Here is a 19,185-nt window from a genome sequence, read left to right as displayed (position 1 = left end):
TGTCATCGTCAGGAACGGACAGGAAATTGGCTTTTGTTAATTATTAAACCATTGTGTCCACAGTGGGGGCCAGTCAGGGGACTTTGTGACATACACACACACACACACACACACAAACACATTCAGTAACCTTATTTGTCATCGTTTTACCAGTCAGTCACAGGACTGACTGGTCACCAATTGTATCTAATTGGGTTTTATGATAATACCTGTGGTGTGACCAGTTTCAGACATCGACTCTGAGCCTTTGGGCAAAAAAACCCCCAGATTGATATGCTTTTTGCATTTCAGACAGATAAAATAGTTGGATTGAACACAGAACCACAGCATGACTGTGTGCATGGTGATGCATGTTGCTCCTATTGATCTGGAGCAGCATCCAAACTCTAACCTTTGGCTTGTGACCGCGGAAGTCGTCGGTGACACGCATGTGACACTGACCAGCTGTTGCATGTGGGAACAGCCCTGAGTGTGTTAGCTGTATAGAGTTGTGTGGTTTGTGCTGCTTTAATGAGAAATGTGTGGGGTCTCTGTGTGGTCTTCTGTGCAGCGGATACCTTCTCTCCATACATGCTCACGAGCTCATATGAAACTGTGGTAAACCAGCCTGTATCCTGTGCCACAGTGTGCACTGGCCCAGAGCAGACAGCCGCGAATCACATAAGATGAAAAGCATGTGTGTGAGGGTATGGATTTCTGTTTCTGCTCCTGTGGTGTCAGCACAATTGGGTTAATCTCACATCATGTGGATTTTCCCAGTTACCCCTCTCTCATGCTGTTTCTATGCATTTGTCTATGTGTCTTTCCATCCCCTGCTGCAACAAAATTACACAAGTGAAAACGTAACACAATCTGGTTATTATACAAGATAAAACCTCTCTCCAATACTGTAAAACTGAGTTTGATGGAGCTCATTAAAAGCTCTGACGTCTGTAGTCGAGCACGCCCTCTTACCCTCTCAGCACTTTGAATACTTCCTGCGTGCGAGATCCCTGTGGGGAGATTCTCTTTTCTCTTTATCCCTCCACAGGGAGGTGAAATGTCAGGCTCAGCTGTAGCAGGGCAGCCCTGGAGCTGACAGCGATAGCTTGCACTTGCGCCGATGATATTTATCTGTGATCATCCAATCAAGCATTACTTTATTACCAACACTTTTTGCAATAGAGTACAGGAAATATGCCGTAATAAATCTGGTATGTTCAAAAGCTTGAGGCCACAACAGTAAGAAATGTCCAACGTGTAAAAAGTAAAAAAATGATGGATGATTGAAGGGATCAGAGAAAAAAACAAAAAGTATTCTGGCTTTTGCTCTTAAGGCCTATACAACAATTGAGTTTGGTTGGACTGCTCGTAAATCATGTCCATTCTAGGGCTGTTGGGCCATATTTTGCCTTAATTTTAGAGATAACAAGACAAAATAGAAAGACAAACGTTCAGAACAGAGGTCCTAGTCTGACAGATGTTGTGGCTGCTCCTGCTCCGAGACTCAGATTCTCTCACTGTTTAGTCTCTGTGAAGCAGCCAGAACCTAAACACAGAGTCAGGTGAGCATGTCGGTGTGATTGTGTGTCTTTGTGGGAAATATGTGACTGCACTACTGTGTATGTATATGTATACGTGTAAATATATTTATATATGTTTCCAAACTGATTTAGTCTAGTTTTATTGTGCTCAAACATTCTGTCCTTCATTTTAATAAAATAAATTAATAAGAATTAAATGATTTTAGCCTTTTATCAAACTTCTTCAACGGTCAACACTGTGTGGATGTTCTCAACATGTATGATTCATTGACTTTATATAAAGATGGAAAAAATGACAGCTCCTTTAAAGTAAATCCAAGTCCTGAATTATGTAGGCGGAGGGGACATGGACTAAGTTATGGAGGTAGATTTTTCTAAAATTAAGTTTAAAAGTTAATTTACACAAAGCATTATTCTCAGAGATGATTGTTATTCATTTCTGTGATTCGTTCTAATCACAATGATGCATGTTCAGGTTTTCATGTTTCCAGTAAGTTAAGTTTAAATTTTTTTGTTTTTATGCCATGAAAGCCAAATGTTAAATGACATGATTGACAGCCGAGACTAATTCATGATTGGTTGAGCCTGTGTATCAGCGGGCCAGACTCTGGCTCCAAATTGGCAAAATGGCGGCTTTCTTATCCAGGATACTTTGGCATCATTTCTGGATAGTAGGAGGAAGTGGACACGTGTCGACCTTCTTTATACAGAGTCTATGATATGACATTAGTTATTGTACATCCATCCGTCCTTCCTGTTCCAGCATACAAGAAACACCCGAAAGACCTGATATTCATTTATATTAAGAATACATGATTGTGTAGGATATTATGCAACTGGGTTTATTGTGCCCAGCAGTACAGTACTGTAAGATAAAAATAACAGGTCGTGTTGACTCAATGACTCATTCATACATAAACTCTTTCTCTCACGCACGCACACATACACGCACAAATACACACACTGGGCTCTATGTACACACACCTCCTGTGTAAGGGCTGGTGAATGCTGCAGGCACCCGGCTTCTAAACACACACACACACTCACACTCTTGCACATGATAATCCTGCAGGGCATGGGCGAATTTAGGGCAAGCCTGATTAGTAGTGCTACTGCTTATCAACCAGAGCCAGAGAGAGAGGGGGGGTAGTGGGAGTCTGGAAACTGGGAGAGGGGAGTGAGAGAATTTAAGGTATAGCTATGTGGGTTCACACAAAGGAATTTGTTTTTTCTGTATCATCATTTAATTGGCTAAAATCGTCCAAAAATAAACACACCCGCAAGAGGAGACACGGAATAATAAAGAGGCAGTAGAAGATGAAGAGTAGCAGAGCATAAAGTGTAGAAGTGGGCAATCAGCCACTGCAACCTTGGACCTCCTCCTCCTCCCTTCTCCCCTCTATCCTTTCACTCTGTGCTTGTATATTTCCCTCCTCCTGCATCTCCTCCAGTCTCACCATCTCCTTCTTTATCAACCTTTGTTCTTGATGCCTGATAATCCCCCTCTTCCCTCAGGACTTTAACTTTGTGTGTGAGTTGGTGCTCCCAGTGAAGCAGAACCTTCTGTCGGGGTCATTTGGTGTTTTGATGTCTTCACCTCTGAGGACGGCTTCTCCCTCGGACAAGATGTCCTTATACAGGCTTTATGAGTTGTAACTAATGGCTTTATTTACCCTTAAAGCCCGCCTGGACTCAGAAATGACTGCTTCTGCTTGTTCCTTCACATGAAAGTTTGAGCTTATTCCCTAACAGTAGGGGTGTAACATATATTTGTCTGGAAAATATTTGTTCCCCACCCCGGGATGGATGTTTTACTCAATTACAGGCACGTGCAGCGCAATGAATCTAGTAGCCAACGTGACCAAACCCAGCTGGAAGTCAGAGAAGTTGGTGACAACTTAAGTCTGGTGGTTAAACGTTTGATATATAAGGATAATAACAGACTCTGAATGAGGGAACTTTCAATGAAGAAAGTAAACTTTTATGAAATAATGATTTGGGCACAAATTATTATTTCCAGCAGTGTTTTTAATATCTTAAATATGTATAAATGGGGTCTTAAATAATTATTTATTAATGCTTATAGATCGCTATGATCGCAAAAAGTCTTTAATAAGGAATGACCAATATTTGTTTTTGAATTAATATGAAACAGAAAGTGTAAGCACCTGTCAAAGGGACTAAATACCAACCTGGAAACCACAAAGGGTCCCTCGTATTTGGGTTTCATATTGTACGGTTGTTTGTGATGCCACTGCTTTTCGATTTGTACATAAAATGTAAACGACCCCATTATCTCTGCACATGCTCTGTGAGGTCCTTAAACGTTTGCACTTTAACAACATCAATTTAAAGCCACCTTCACTGCTCTTAATCACAACCATAAGTCTTTAATTCCCCTGTAAAGGTGCTAAAGAAAATCATGTGGTTTCTCAGTACTCTGTGAAATCGCCTCAGTCCCACACTGACCTCTTCTCATATTTTCTGTTTTTTCATTCAGAGGCTCATTTCAGGGGTTAGATTGGTTGTGTATTTTATTAAAGCTGCCATAAAATACTCTTTACAAACTGTTACAACTGCTGAGGTGAAATTTGCAGCCACACAGACAGAGCTTGACTGTGTCTCTGATATATTGAACTAAAAAAAAAGGTCTCGCTGATGTGTTTACCTATACACTAGAGCTGTGACTCTGGTGCTTTCATGTAAAATGTGTTTTCCGCCGCTGCTCTGTCTACTGTCTAGATGACAACTCAAACTCTGATCTTACACTGTGCGTTGTACTGTATCCTAAACATGCTGTCTCCTGCAGTCCTCACATGACATGAATTCATCATTGTCAACTGCAAATGTGTCCAAAAAATATCAGCCTCCCCCATCATTTTGGGGATTTTATTCTAATTTAAAAAAAACAAAACACTTATAGCGTTTCAGTTTTGAAAAAGTTGAAAGCTGAAGTGTCAGTGTGGAGCGCAGGAGCTGGATAATTGCCACGCTGTCTGATGGGACAATCAGCTTAAAGCCGGTTTATTCCTTTAACCTGTGGAGTACGTCTGCCAATAACTGCTGCCGAACAATTTAGAGGAAACAGCAGCTGGAAAATGGCATTGAGTGAATGATACGGCTATAAATGTGCGTTTCTGCAAAGAGCACAGATGATGCAGCTGTGTCCTGCCTCACCGTGGGGGGGGGGGCAAGTGTGTGTGTGTCTGTGTGTGTGTTTGTGTGTGTGTGTTAGGAGCCTGTGGGGGCAGGTGCATGTGTGTGGCTCGTCTTTTCTCCTCATCCCGTCAGTTTTGATTGACAGAAGAAGGAGTGAGGTGTATAATTTATCACTTCCTGGTTGGTCCAAACCCACAATGCCCTGCAGCCAGAGAGGGGGGTTGGTCGCCCAGAGCAAAATCCAGTTTATTAAACCCTTAATGGACATACCACACACACACACACACACACACACACACACACGCACACACACACACACACACACACACACACACAGCCAGGGTCTCTCTCCCTGGCTGCCTCTCAGTCATGTTTAATGTATAATGGATGAATGATTCATGGCAGGGGAGAGGATTTTGTATTTTAGGACTACTTATTCATTTATACTCACACCAGTTGGGTATTATTTTTTTTAAATATACCCGAGGTGTGATTTTTATTTGATCATGTCTGAGGTCACCAGGTTTTCCAGACACATAATCTGAATCATTATGAAAGCGTAATCCTGTATTTCCTTAAATCCAGCATTTTTCTCTAAACCTATTCTCCTTTCCCACATAAACACTCAACATTTCAATGTTAAGCTGCTCTTATCAACATTTTATATTAATAATTGATATAGTTGCTGCGTGTAATATGACAGGAGATGTCCGAACAGTGATGAGCGACGCTGCAGGGACTCTTCTGGTCCGCGACTTTACTACCTTCTCGGCACTCTTGTAAGCTTTGTTTCTAGATGCAACAGGCGGTGTTCAGTGTAAAAAGCCCTGATGAACCAAGTGCATGTGACTCAGAGCAGACAGACTCAAATTTGCGACTGTGGTGAAGCCAGTGGAGCATTTAACTGCTAAAGAGGCGAATATTGTATTTTCCAGAGCATTCAGTATAACAGCAAAGCAGAGCTAAAGGAGAGTAAACATTAGATGGCCAAGAAATTGCTAGATAAAAATACTAACTCAAGACTTGGTTTAAAGCAATCCAAACTTGTGATTATGTGTAATTATTCCACTTTATCTAAAGTTATTTATTTCAGATGCGCATCTGTGGCTTTGTTTTGTTATAATGTATTCTGATCATGGATAATTTGCTTGTTTTTATCGGGTGTAGGGTGTTAATTATGGGTTTGTTATGGGACAACAAATGAAAATGAACTTGTAGAGCTAACTCTGGCTCATCAACAGTACTTTGTCAAATTAATGAGGACTGTTCCTGTCAGATGAATAAACAAATGAAATGCTTCTCTGTAGCTGCTGGTATGAGTAAATAGATACATGTTTCTAATATCTTTGCCATTTTATAAGTCAATAATTTATCATTGTTGGGATTACAACTTGTTGTGCTGCCCCCATGTGGCCAAATAATCCATTGATGTAGGTTAATTTACAACAAAGAATTAATTTAAAATACACAAGAGTACAAAAAAGTACTTAATCCAGGCAGCAGCTACACAGTGGATGGTACTTGACAGCTAATTGTGCTATGGTACCATCATCTCTGCCTTATTTTAAAGCACAGTGCATGTATTTTAAAGAGTTATAAACATAAAGTCTTGCTGCTCTTCTTTGTTGCAACATGTCTCCTTTTAATACTGTCGACACCACACAACCACATCCACACATCCACACATACACACTGAACGGGCATGTAGAGAAACACAATCAGGTGGTGATATTTGATAGGTAGTGAGATGCGGGCTCCTGCTGTCATCGAGGAGGCACTGACACGACCTGCAGAGCATCTTCTGCTCCCTAGTGACACATGCCAACTCAGTTTTATTTATAAAGCCCTACTCGGTAAAATAAAATTGTAAAAGGAGATGGAAAATCTAAGAAGACATTGCATGCTCGATTTTTTTTCTGAGCCATGAATCAGGAGCATGTGTGGTTGTGTGTGTGTGTGTGTGTGTGGGGGGGGGGGTTACAGAGGTGTGTGTGCGACTGTGTGAGGAGGGCAGATGGTGTAGCTCTAGGAACCATCTCTCTACATTAGGGTGCACAGCAGGTGGTGTTCGTGTGTGTGTCCGTGTGTGTGTGTGTGTTGTCGTGTCCCACACAGGCGGCAGATAGCAGGCTATGAGGACATCTCTGCCGACCTTGCCTTTGGCCTGTGTCAGCAATGCTTACGTTTGATTTGCCGTGTGTGTGTGTGTGTGTGTGTCGGCCCAGCGAGAGGGAAATAGGCTGTAAAGTCAGTTGGAAGAAGTGATGTGAGGCTGCGGGGGTGATGAAAGGACGGCTGGATGACAGAGCAGATAAAGGGAAGTGACAAAAGTATGAAAAGAAGTAGAAGAGAGAAAGGAAAAGTCTCTGATATGCTTTATTGCCTCTTGTCTCTTCTCCTCTACCCTCTTTTGAAGCCTGCTTTGATTGACAGATTGAGGAGGAAAGTGTTTATTTCATTAGCTTGAGGTTGTGAAGTTAAAAACAAGAAAATGAGTGACAATAACTTCTAATCTGGGGCAACATGAAGACACTTCACAGATGATATCAACAGCTTCAATGTGTTTGGAGACAGACAAATGTGTGTGTGTGTGTGTGTGTGTGTGTCCGACCACCACTTTCGGCTGATTTTCAGGAAGTGCACACCCCCTTGCTATCTGGCCGCCTGGAGGCTTTTAGCTGAGCAGACGGCTTCTTATTGAATGAGAAATGACATTCATGCGAAATTTTACGGCAAACAGACGCAGACTGACTGGATGAGGGGAGTCTGGGTGGAGGCTGGGGGGGGGGGGGAGGTAGAGAAACTGTCTGTGATTCAGTTACAGGCAGATGTCAGCGGCTCTTTAGAAAAAAAAACATTTCACAGAACAGCATGGACAGGCTCTAAGTGGAAAACCATGTCCGCGCCATGTCTGTGCCATCTTGCAGATCCTCCTTGTTTTTTTACTTTGAGTCCCCTCCTCCTCTGTAACAGGAACAGAGGATGATAAAACTGTTTTGAATCTTTCAGCCACCAAAGCAGAGTCACGTGTCAAATTCCATTTCCTCCAAAGATTTTCTTTGTGACGCTATTCGAGCAGTGTGTCACATCTTCCTTCTAGAAATGATCTTGAAGGTGAATACAAAGATGCTGTTTAATTGTGTTTTCATCTTGTTGCTGTACACAAAACGTCTGCTTCTTTCTGTTCTGCTGTCGACTGTATTTTGGCTATGAGCTGCAAAATTGTCGCCGACTGCTCGTACAATTGATTGTGCCTTATGTTTCTCTCTCGTTTGTTAAATTAACATTAACATTAGTTAAATTGAATCTACACCCCCTTATGAATTCATCAATTGTTGAGGCTTAGACTGTGTGAGTGTGTGTTCGATGGGTGAAGTGCAACTTACCGGTTCCACTTTCACTGTCTCTGGGAAATTTCTGTCCTTTGTGTAAAAGGGATGTAACAAAAACTTATTTCCTTTTTTATCCATGAAGGTCAGTAAAGGTGAGATATGTAGAAAATGCCAAATCCTTCACACACACACACACACACACACACACACACACACACTGCTCAAAGTGAGGATGGAGAACGTGGGAGTGGACCAACACCTGGCTGCATGGACAACGGACTACCTCACCAAGAGACCACAGTATGTGAGGCTCCATCACTATGTGTCTGACGTGGTGCTCTGCAGCACAGGTGCCCCTCAGGGTACGGTGCTCTCCCCTTTCCTCTTCACCCTCTACCCCTCCGACTTCACCCACAACACCACACACTGCCACATCCAGAAGTTCTCTGATGACACAGCCATCGTAGGATGTGTTCCTGAGGGGAATGACCTGGAGTACAGGGCGGTCATCACAGACTTCGTCAGCTGGAGTGAGCTGAACCAGCTTCAGCTGAACACCAGCAAGACGAAGGAGATGATCGTGAACTTCCGGAAAAAAGCATCCAACTTAACACCAGTGAACATCCAGGGATTGGACATAGAGGTGGTGGAGAACTACAAATTCCTGGGGGTTCACCTCAACAACAAACTGGACTGGTCTGACAACACACATGCCCTCTATAAGAAGGGCCAGAGCCGCCTCCATCTGCTGAGGAGGTTGAGGTCCTTCGGAGTGTGCAGGGCTCTCCTCAGGACTTTTTATGACTCTGTGGTGGCCTCAGCCATCTTCTACGCTGTGGTCTGCTGGAGGGGGGGTAGCACGGACAGATACAGCAGCAGGCTCAACAGACTGATAAGAAGAGCGAGCTCTGTCCTGGACTGTCCTCTGGACTCCATTGAGGAAGTGGGGGACAGAAGGATGTTAGCCAAGCTGGCGTCCATCATGGGCAACACCTCTCACCCCCTACATGACATTGTGGGGTCCCTGAGCAGCTCCTTCAGCAGCAGACTGTTACACCCACAGTGTAAGAAGGAGAGGTTCCGCAGGTCCTTCATCCCGGCTGCAGTCAGGCTCTACAACCGCAGCACCACCTGATAATGTTGTAGTCCCTGTCTATTATCTCTATCTCCACTAAACCTCTCACCATAGCTGTATTTGTATTTTTATTTTTCACTACCATGCACAATAATATTCAACACTTAACATCTATATTTATATCATGGTCACTTAAAATGGTTACATTGCAATATTTATATTTCCAGTGTGCTATCTTGTAGTATTATTTATATTATGGTCACTTACTTTTTAATTATTTTTAATTATTTTCTGTATCATGGTCACTACTGTTGCATATTTTTGTTTTCATTACAATAACACTTAACATCATTCCACTTTATCCCCAGCACCTGCTTTTGCACAGTGTCTGTTTTGCAGGTTGTTTGTTTCTGTACTCTTATTATGTGTAGTTTTAGTAGTGTACATATTGTGATCTTTTTTTTTTTTTTTTTTTTTTTAAATGTGCTTCGGCACTGTTACTTTAATTCTGTTTTTCTATTATTGCTGTAACAAGTGAATTTCCCATTGTGTGGATAAATAAAGAAATCTAATCTAACACACACACACACACACACACACACACTTGGCCTGTTTTGAGTCCACAGCTGTGTTCTTTCTACACAGCAGCTGGGACATGAATATACACACACACACACACGCACACAAACACACACACACACACACACACACACACACACATATATATATATAAACACACATCATATGTTTGTCCTGATGTGGATGACGGCAGACAGACAGGGGGAGGTAGAATTACTGAGGGAGCAGACACAATACAACACAGACACTTCTGGGATTTGTCTCATGTGATAGTTATAAAATCGCAGAGACAAATACAGCGGAGATGTCATGTAATGAATCATTTATAATAAATCATGATTGTGCATAATTTATCTTATTGTATTTCTGCTCAGCACTGAACTTGACTCTGAATTCATATGTAGGGTGGTATTTAAAATGGGGTAGGACATTTCAGAATAACAGACTGGAGAATCATTCCGCGTTGGTTGAGGGTTTGGTTGTGAAGAAAAGGAAGAGAATGAAAAAAGTTAACTGGAAAAAAAAATGCTAAAGAGATTGATTGAGGGATTAAAGGAGTTAATCTGTAGCTGTGATTGTATGAGAGGGCAGGGTGAAGCAAGGGTTACTGTCATCCCTCCGACTCTCATCACTTTATCTCTTGAAACCTCCTGCTGGGAATGTGGTGTTTGATTTATCTTATCCTGTCAACCATTTGCTCTGACATGTAGGAGACGGTTTTATCCTTATTAATATCCTTGTTATTTTCCATGCTCTCTGTGAGTGCATGTTATAGAATCCATGTTGCATCCTGTTATTGACACCCTCCACCTCCCTTTTTCTGCTCCACAGACATCATTCTGGATCCAAAGCAATTTGGGGGCGTGGCCAACTTCAGCACCTTCCTACTGGACCGCTCGTCGGGCCTGTTGTTTCTGGGGGCCCGTGACGCCATATTGTCTGTGGACACCAATCAACTGGACCAACCACCACGCAAAGTATGAGGACAATGTTTCTGTTTGTTTTGAATGAGGGGGAGATAGAAATGACCAGCTTCCGTCATAATTACTAACAGCAATTAATAATAATGTCATATTTGTTCCCTTAACTGGTAAGATTTGACTTCACAGTGGAATTCTGGAACACCTGGAGCTTGAGGCAACAGGTGGTGCAACCTTTAATACAAACAGAGTTGAAAAAGCTCAAAGTATCGCTGGACTTTTGATTGATTTTGGTCTCAATTGAGTCCTTATGAGTTTGTTAATTTATGGTTTCCCTTTCGATTCTATTTGAGATGGGAATGTTTATGTATCGGTAAATGCCCAGTGTGACACGCTGAAATGGACACACTATGATCCCATTCAGACCTGCTATTGAGGTCCGTCCTGAGTTGTCTGTGCTAAATACACGTCTGAACCATGCATCCTGAATCATCACATTGGGAGGTTGCTGTGTGATTAAAAAATGGGTCCTGGGCCGAATATGAAGGACTTGTCTTTTGTCGGTAGAGCTTCGGACTCTCTAGGTCACGATCAGGAATTGATTTATCTGATTCTATAAGACCTTTTTCACAGGAGACGATTTCACATGTAACACTCTGGAAAGTACTGGTGTAATCAAATTAACAATGTTTTGTTCCATTAAAAAGAACTTCTAACTAATATGTTAGGTATCTGGGCAATTATTGAAATAAGTCAGCTGAAGCGACTTATTCTCTCTTTTCTTTTCTTTGATCCAGATTACGTGGGATGTGCCGGAGGAGAAGAGGAGATCTTGTGTGGGAAAAGGAAAGACGGAGGTGAGAGTTGTAATTGTCACAGCAAAGCTGCAGCCAGCACACACTTTACAGTGACTCACAGTATTTACAGTAGCCGTCTCTTCAAATAATCCTATTGTAGTTATGGTGTATGGCAGCTTCGAGGAAAATCCTGGAAAGCACACAACTATTATATTTACAGTATGTTCAGTCCCTGCAGGATATGATTGTTTTACCCCGGGTTGCCAAGATAACAAGCCCTTCCAATATTTATGTTTGTGTTTCAACTTTGGATCCATTTTTAGATCATCGACTTTTAGGAAATGTTTACATTTTTATTAGTTTAATTGCTGAAAGATTACCTAAATGGACTGGATAAGAACCTAGATAGATTCCCTGCACTTGTTTATAATATTCCACAATTTATTTTGTTCAAGTGGCCTCAGATATTTGAAATGTGTGATTTCATGGAGCTATATTTTGTGCTTCAGTGAGCATCTGTGTGTCGCAGCCCCTTGCTGTTAGGCATCGGATAGAAAATTCTGGGACTAGTGCCGAGGTCTCATCAGGGGTGTGTGTGCGAGGGAGAGTAAGAGAGGATGCATGTGAAGTCACAGATGTCCAGCAAGTGTCTGTGGAAACTGATTAAATAGAGCGTACTGTACACTGAAGCTGTACAACTCATTTTGCTGTGACAACAACAAGGCAGAGTAAACTAACTGTGCAATGGAAAAAATATTTGTTGAGTAATGTTGCACTGACTCTTTGGTTTTAACAGTTTAATGAACAGTGCCAGGCTGAACTAGAGTGTCATCTTCAAACTTTACAGTCTGGAATTACTTCAATTCTCAGAAGTGCTCAAAGAATGCCTTGAGTCCAGAAAAATTAGGTCAAATGTGGAGATAAACAAGCCAGTGGAAGGTCAGTGTTTTAACTAAAGCGCAGCGCAATGACTTTTGAGCTATTTTATACAATCATTAGTGCAGATTTTTGCTTTCCAGTGTCAGGCTGGGGGGTGAAAGATTGATAAAGGCAGGAAAGAGAGGGGCTGTTTTTCTGCTTAGACACTGATTACAAGATTACGTGTGAGTCGGAGGGATTAGGAAGAAGAAGAGGGGGGGGGGGGGAGGAAACAGGAAGGGGAAGAACAACAGACAGCCAGCGAAAAAGGACGAGGAGCAGTGTGCACAAGAGTAGAGAAGGACGACTGTAGACTCAACAGGAAACTAGCGTGAAGCTGAGCGAGAGAGATGTGTAAGACCTTTTCCAACATTGACATTGTCACGACCATTAGACCTCATGGGGAAAAGAACTTGTGAAAGGATTGTGTACGTTTGTGTTGCTTCACTGCAACATAACATTCTACCATGCAGGGGTCAATTAACCAACCACCACATCTTATAAATGATCTAGAAGCTCATCCATGTGACATTAACCATTTGTTCTATCATATGTACTGGTCACTAGTTTTAACAATGTCAATAGAAGATGGCACATTGTGTGTTTGAAGGGTGATCATACAATCAACAACATAGAAATCCCATTGGTCTGGTGGCTGAAAGAACTGTGGACAGTTCTATATATGAAAATCAGATGGCCAGGAGGGATCACTCTGAATGAATGAATTTTTTTATTCCTGTCTTCAAACACACACAGACACACACAGACACACACCCACACTTTAATTTCCTGTTAAATAAGAGTCTCTTTTAGCATCAGTTGTGGTATTCGTTGACTTTCTACTGTGAGCAATGAAGCCACAGAAGCTTGTAGACTAATTAGACCCAGTTATAATTGAAAGTAGAATAAAATAGAATAGAGCAATTGGACCCACCCTATGCCAGATTGTGAATGAAACTTATTAACAAGAATGAGGTTAATATGGGCCAGTGAAATAGTTAATCCCCGAGCTGATCCCAGTGTTAGCAGCCTGAGCGTTCTTCCTTTTCTCCCTGGCTCTGTGTCCGCCGTCTCACATGAAGCTGATACCGAAGCGAGGGCTTGCGTGCTTGTGTGTGCGTGTGTGTGCGTGTGTGTGTGTGTGTGTGTGTGGCAGTGGCGGGTGCTGATTTGGGTGACATGATCTGGGCATCAGAGGGAATCAGGTCCCTGGGGAGGAGGTGACTCAGGCATGGAGCTCATCCAGGATGGCAAGCAGAGACTCGCATACACACTGAAAAAGTTGCCCGTGTCATTGTTTCATGGTAACTGGGTACTGTAGGCTGTGTTTCCATAACAGCTGCAGACATGATATTTGTTGGTAAAGAACAACTTGAAGAAAAGTGAGTGAGGAGAACAGAGGTGTGTTTTTTTATTGATACATGAAAAGGAGTAGATTTTAGGTTTCAGATTTCATGCCTGTGTCTGTGTTAGTAAGGGTGGGTCTCTGCTGATGCCAGTTGAGGTCTCAAGTTTCTCTACCAGCAGTGGGGGTCTCCAATTTCCGATCAGAATCATTGCTGCTCCAGCCGTTCTCAGAGTCTTCTTCGACTTTCCCCATAATCTCTGGGTGGCTGATTTGAAGCATTATATGGTCATGAAACATTTTATAATACTTATAATGAAGAATCTAATGCAAAATACAATCAATAGAGACAAATGAACAATTACATTTTTTTTTGTTGTCGTACATAGTTTTTATTCTAGTTTCTAAAGTTGTATGGGGATTTAAGCTTTTGCTTATTTCTGGGTCTTTGTGTCCCCCTGCAGGTGGACTGCCATAACTACATACGCCTGCTGGAGTTTCTGGAAGAGGGACGAGTCTACGTGTGTGGCACCTATGCCTTCGACCCCCAGTGTGCCTTTCTGGTTAGTTTGTGTGTTTTTTGTGTTTGTGTGTTTGCACATGCACCTAAAAACAACCAATATAAGCTTTTAAATGTTTTGCTGCAAGTGACGTTTTCCAGCAGGTACTTTGAGCACTTAAAGTCACGATAGCTTTTTATATGAGTTTCAGAAATATTTTGTTTTTCATTGTAATTTATCTAGAAAATTGATAATGTTAATAATTCTTCATGTTAATCTACTCGCACCCTCTTATTTGTCCCTCTCTTTCCCTGTCATCCTAAAGGAGCTTCCCTCCTTCACACTGGAGAAAAATAAGGATGGAGAAGTGAAGATGGAGACGGGGAAGGGCAAGTGTCCCTTTGAGCCCAGTCAGCACTACACAGCTGTTATGGCAGGTAAGTCCCACGACTGCTTGTTTGTTATCAGTTGCCAGCCAAGGGTTTTCATTTTACCCTACTATTGCATTTCGACATGCACCAGTTAAAACTTGCTTCTTGCTGTTTGTGTGTCTCCAGGTGGTAACCTATACACAGCAGCCACCAGTAACTTCCTGGGAACGCTGTTTGACATCTCCAGGGCAACAGGCACAGAGCAGGAGCGCATCCGAACCGAACAATCCATCAACTGGCTTAGTGGTGAGACACGGGTGCACACTTTCACACACCCACCATATCCACACGTGCTGACGATCCAACACAAACAACCTTTTGGCATATTCATATTCATACTTTCCCACAGGAATAAGACAAATGTGTGTTTGTGTGTTTCAGACCCAGAGTTTGTGAGCTCAGCCTTCATAGAGGAGTCTGCAGACAGCAACCCGACAGGCGATGACGACAAGATATACTTCTTCTTCACTGAGGTAGCCAAAGAGTACGACCTCTACACCAAAGTCAAGGTCCCCAGGGTGGCACGCGTCTGCAAGGTAACCCAACGTTTTGATAGACTGACTTATCTTTCCGTTACTAGCTCTGATTGTATTCCCACCTGACGTCTATTTCTCCCTTAGTCTGATGTGGGAGGGATGAAGACTCTGCAGCGACGTTGGACCACCTTCCTTAAGGCCCAGCTGGTGTGTGAGGACAAACCCAGCGATCAGCGTTACAACATCCTGACCGATGTTTTCACCATGCAGCACACACCAGGCGACCCCAGCAGCACTCACTTCTATGGACTGTTCACCTCCCAGTGGTAAGATGATGAACAAGCAGAACCGTGCACATGTTTTTTGACAATCCTTTAAGGCTCAGTAACAAATGGAATAGGCTTTTTCCCTAAATTTTGATCCTTTTTATATTTGATGACATGAGAAATTAACTCTTATTACTTTTTGTTCACAGGGAACGTGAGGAGCTGTCGGCAGTGTGTGTTTTCAGCTTGTCTGACATCATCAAAGTGATGGACGGCCCCTTTAAAGAGCTGAAGAAGACCGGTGAGGGCTGGAATCCTGTCCCCACACCCCGGCCTGGCCAGGTACTGAGCTTTACTATCCCATATCTTTCTATCAATCTCTTATACAATGCCTCCTTCAACGTCCTTAATGTATATCTTCTCCCCTCCACACTTTTTTTAGTGTTTAAATAACGCATTAAAGGCCGAAGGATTGGAGTCGTCCCTAAAACTCCCAGACAAGGTGCTGACATTCGTGAGGGACCACCCTCTGATGGAGAACAGCGTCAACGCAGCACCCCTGCTGGTCCGCAAGGGGACAAGATACACCAAGCTGGCTGTAACCAAGACAGGAGCGGAGCCATCAGGAGTGGTGCTGCACCTCGGAACAGGTGAGGAGATATAAGGACCTTAATGTTGCTAACAGCATCTTTCTAGACATATTTTATACTTTGGGAATTAATCACAGAAGTGTTTGAATAGTTTGTTAAAAGATGATATGTAAAAGTTCACCATCTGATCGTTTATGTTGCAGACCGTGGGGAGCTCCACCAGGTGGAGGTAGTGGGCCAAAACACCACCCTTCTGCAGGAGATTCCTCTGTTCGCCTCAAATGAACCTGTCAACAATATATTACTACACAAGGTAAAACTACATGCATCCATACACACCCTTGACAAACAAAGTAACCTGCAGTTCCAGGACATATCAGCTTTCATCTTTTGTTTCCAGGGCCAGGCTCTGGTGGGCAGCCCTCTGTCTCTGGCTCGTGTCCAGGCTGAAGGCTGCGCGCTGTATCCCAACTGTGAGCTGTGTGCCAGAGCCAGAGGACTGGGTTGTGTGTGGAGCGAGAAGGAAGCAGCCTGCAGGAGCACGGCAGCAAAGTGAGTACTACTCTACACACAGAGAACCGGAAGGCTTCCAGGAATGAAAATCACAGGCAGGCAGCAACTGTATTTATTTAGAAAAGCTGAGTTAAGTGTAAAAATGTAGATATTTCTGATCAGCGTGTTCATTATTTTACATTAGTTTGATAGTGGAAACACTAAAGTAATTTTTTGTCAAAAAACAGATGAGCAGAGCTGAAGTAAAACGTCTAATGATGATGTTGAGTAGATACCAGAAAACAAGAGAAATATCCTTCACTTATCATATCACACTTGATACATCATTAATAGATTATTATTACTATTTGTGGATCTGTTTTTAAATGCAAAGGAAAAGGAAAGACTTCTGTTGCTTCTTAAACCTTTGATGCAAAGGTTTGACTACATTTTGTGTGTGTGTGTCCAGGCCTGGTCCAGGTGATTCGGTAGAGGAGGCCTTGAGGAAATGTGATTTAAAGGAGGGTACGTGTACTCCACTTTCATGTGGTGATCACACACAATGCAGATAAAGTTAAGCATCAATTGGTAGTATCATATACCCCCATCTCCTGTTATTCACCTCTCTGCTGTCTCGCCGCTTGCTCTCTCTCTTCCAGGGCATTGCTCTCCTTCCATCAGGGAGCTGCGAGTTTCCATCGGCCTGCGCCTCCTGTTGCCGTGCGTCCAGCTGACTCCCAGGCCCTGCAGCTGGGAACATCCTCTCCACAGACACACCCGGCAACATCACTCTGACCTGGAGGTGACCGTCACAGAGGAGAGCCTGGGAAAATACATCTGCACATGCCAGGTACTACTGCACTGATGTCAACCGCAAGTTCTTTATTTTGTTTTAAGTGTTGCTTCATTATACCTGGATTTTCACGCCACATACAGGTCAATTCACACTCTCGCTCTTTTCATCTTGGTTCCAGGAGGTGAGACCAGGAAGCAGAGACCACACTCCCTGTCGTAGAGCAGCCTATCACCTCACACTAAAAGGCCCTAAAGCTGGAGGAGCAGTAGCCACAGCCGGTGGGCGTCACGTCCTGGCTGTCTACATCCTTTTCTTCTGTGCGGGTGTAGCGTTCGGTATGTGTGTCCTGTACTTCTTGACCAGGCGACGCAACATTGGACGCCAGGGCCACCAGCTGCCAGATAATTCGCTGTCCTCTGGGAAGGGGCAGGACTTACTCGGCTCCTCTGCCACTCCTCAGTCCCCGAGCAGCGCCAGCTTGCTGTCGGAGGGATTCCGGCTAACGGAGAAGCGAAACGGGACCGCGACCACAACCACATCAACCACCCTCCTCAGCAACCAGGGGAATGGTGGCCACCATGGTAACAGCTACAGCGGGACCCTGATCCACAGCAACCCAAGCAATGGCCACGGGAACGCCTTGTACACCAACTGCAACACGAGTAGCAGTGGGCTGAAGCTTGCCTCCGAAATTCTAGCTGCAGACATGTTGGACGCAAGGACAGGGGAGAGAGTGAGGCCTAAGGTGGTAGAGAGGGACTCAGGGGAGGGGGACGAGGTGGATGAAGGGCTGGGGGACGGGTTAGGGGAAGGAATAAAAGGACTAGAGGAGGAGCTTGCCAGCTTTCCCATGTTTAAATCACCAGCACCACTGGCTCAGTGTGAGGAAAGCTCAATATGACAAAGTGATACAAAAATATTAATAATTGCAGCATTTTTGCTTCCTCCAAATAAACTGAGTACTGCTGCGAGGGATACAAAATGGCTACTGCCAAATGCCTTTGAAAGGGAGCTGTGGCTCGAAGAGAGACTACTGAGACGTGAGGAAAATATGTGAGTATGAAAGACGTATAGAGAGAGCTGCGAGTGTTGGGATGGACTGTCACAGCTACATAAATGTATCAGATGCAAATAAATAAAACTGTAAATATAAGCTGTGGACAGGACAGTGAGCGTGACACTGGGCATTTCAGACGTCACAATGAATCAAAGGCCACGTGTGTGACCAAAAGCCATATTGTCTTTGTCCTTAGCGTCTGTTGTCGTTCGCACTCTCGAACTCTTCTCTTAATGGCACCGCAGAAGAGTGCACGTTGCATCCTTGGGCACCTCTCTCTGTCTCTGTATTTCTATTTCTCTCTCTGACATACCACTCAAATCTTTCGAGGGGCCAAAGGCACCAAAGGACTGTTGAGCCACGGACTGCCCATCCCTGGGCTTCAGACAAATAGATGTCAGAGACTAAAGAACCGTGACGGGGCTGTTCCGGCCTTAACTGCCACAGAGGGCAAGTGGATGATAGGTTCAAGTTCAGCCATCAGCAATAGAGTCTACAGCTGCCCAGAAATGTCACTGTTCACCTGTAACGTTACTCAGAAGGCAAATGATTTTCAACAAGGATATGGAAGTAATCTGCAGAATGGACACTGAGCCACAATCACCTTGTGTTTGGATTTCAACGTAAAAATGTGTTGGGTTTTTCTGTCCTGTTGTTTTATAATAAAGACACAAAAGTTGCTGTTTACCTGGTATCACTGTTCCCATATGGATCTAATAATCAAATTGAATGTCTTCTTCCTTTGGTCGTGTCCCACTCCGCCACAAAGTTTCATGTAAACCAGTTGCGTAGTTTTTAATGATTGCACATACAGTTCACAAGCACGGCTGCACTCTCTCACTCTAGTCCAGGGGTCTTCAACTAAAATTGCAAGAGGTCCAGACATCAACCCTCCTCCCCATCTGGGGTCTGGATAATTTGAGACATAC

At 43.4% G+C, this 19,185-nt stretch overlaps 1 protein-coding gene across 1 annotated transcript in view; it reads left to right on the top strand.

Moving 5' to 3' along the window:
• LOC133950198 (semaphorin-4F-like) overlaps window positions 1–18,943 on the top strand; it is a 46,786-nt gene extending 27,843 nt beyond the window's left edge. Inside the window, exons 3-16 of the mRNA XM_062384437.1 lie at window positions 10,500–10,645; window positions 11,386–11,445; window positions 14,113–14,211; window positions 14,474–14,585; window positions 14,706–14,825; window positions 14,961–15,115; window positions 15,200–15,381; window positions 15,531–15,663; window positions 15,764–15,971; window positions 16,115–16,224; window positions 16,312–16,463; window positions 16,873–16,928; window positions 17,063–17,253; window positions 17,378–18,943. Coding sequence (XP_062240421.1) covers window positions 10,500–10,645; window positions 11,386–11,445; window positions 14,113–14,211; window positions 14,474–14,585; window positions 14,706–14,825; window positions 14,961–15,115; window positions 15,200–15,381; window positions 15,531–15,663; window positions 15,764–15,971; window positions 16,115–16,224; window positions 16,312–16,463; window positions 16,873–16,928; window positions 17,063–17,253; window positions 17,378–18,100 — 2,447 coding nt within the window. The 3' untranslated portion in view covers window positions 18,101–18,943. The remainder of the gene's footprint in view (window positions 1–10,499; window positions 10,646–11,385; window positions 11,446–14,112; window positions 14,212–14,473; window positions 14,586–14,705; window positions 14,826–14,960; window positions 15,116–15,199; window positions 15,382–15,530; window positions 15,664–15,763; window positions 15,972–16,114; window positions 16,225–16,311; window positions 16,464–16,872; window positions 16,929–17,062; window positions 17,254–17,377) is intronic.
• The last annotated feature ends 242 nt before the right edge of the window (window positions 18,944–19,185 follow it).

The sequence above is a fragment of the Platichthys flesus genome, chromosome 24 (assembly GCF_949316205.1).
Source record: "Platichthys flesus chromosome 24, fPlaFle2.1, whole genome shotgun sequence".
Lineage (NCBI taxonomy): Eukaryota > Metazoa > Chordata > Actinopteri > Pleuronectiformes > Pleuronectidae > Platichthys > Platichthys flesus.
This window is presented reverse-complemented; position numbering and strand designations above follow the sequence as displayed.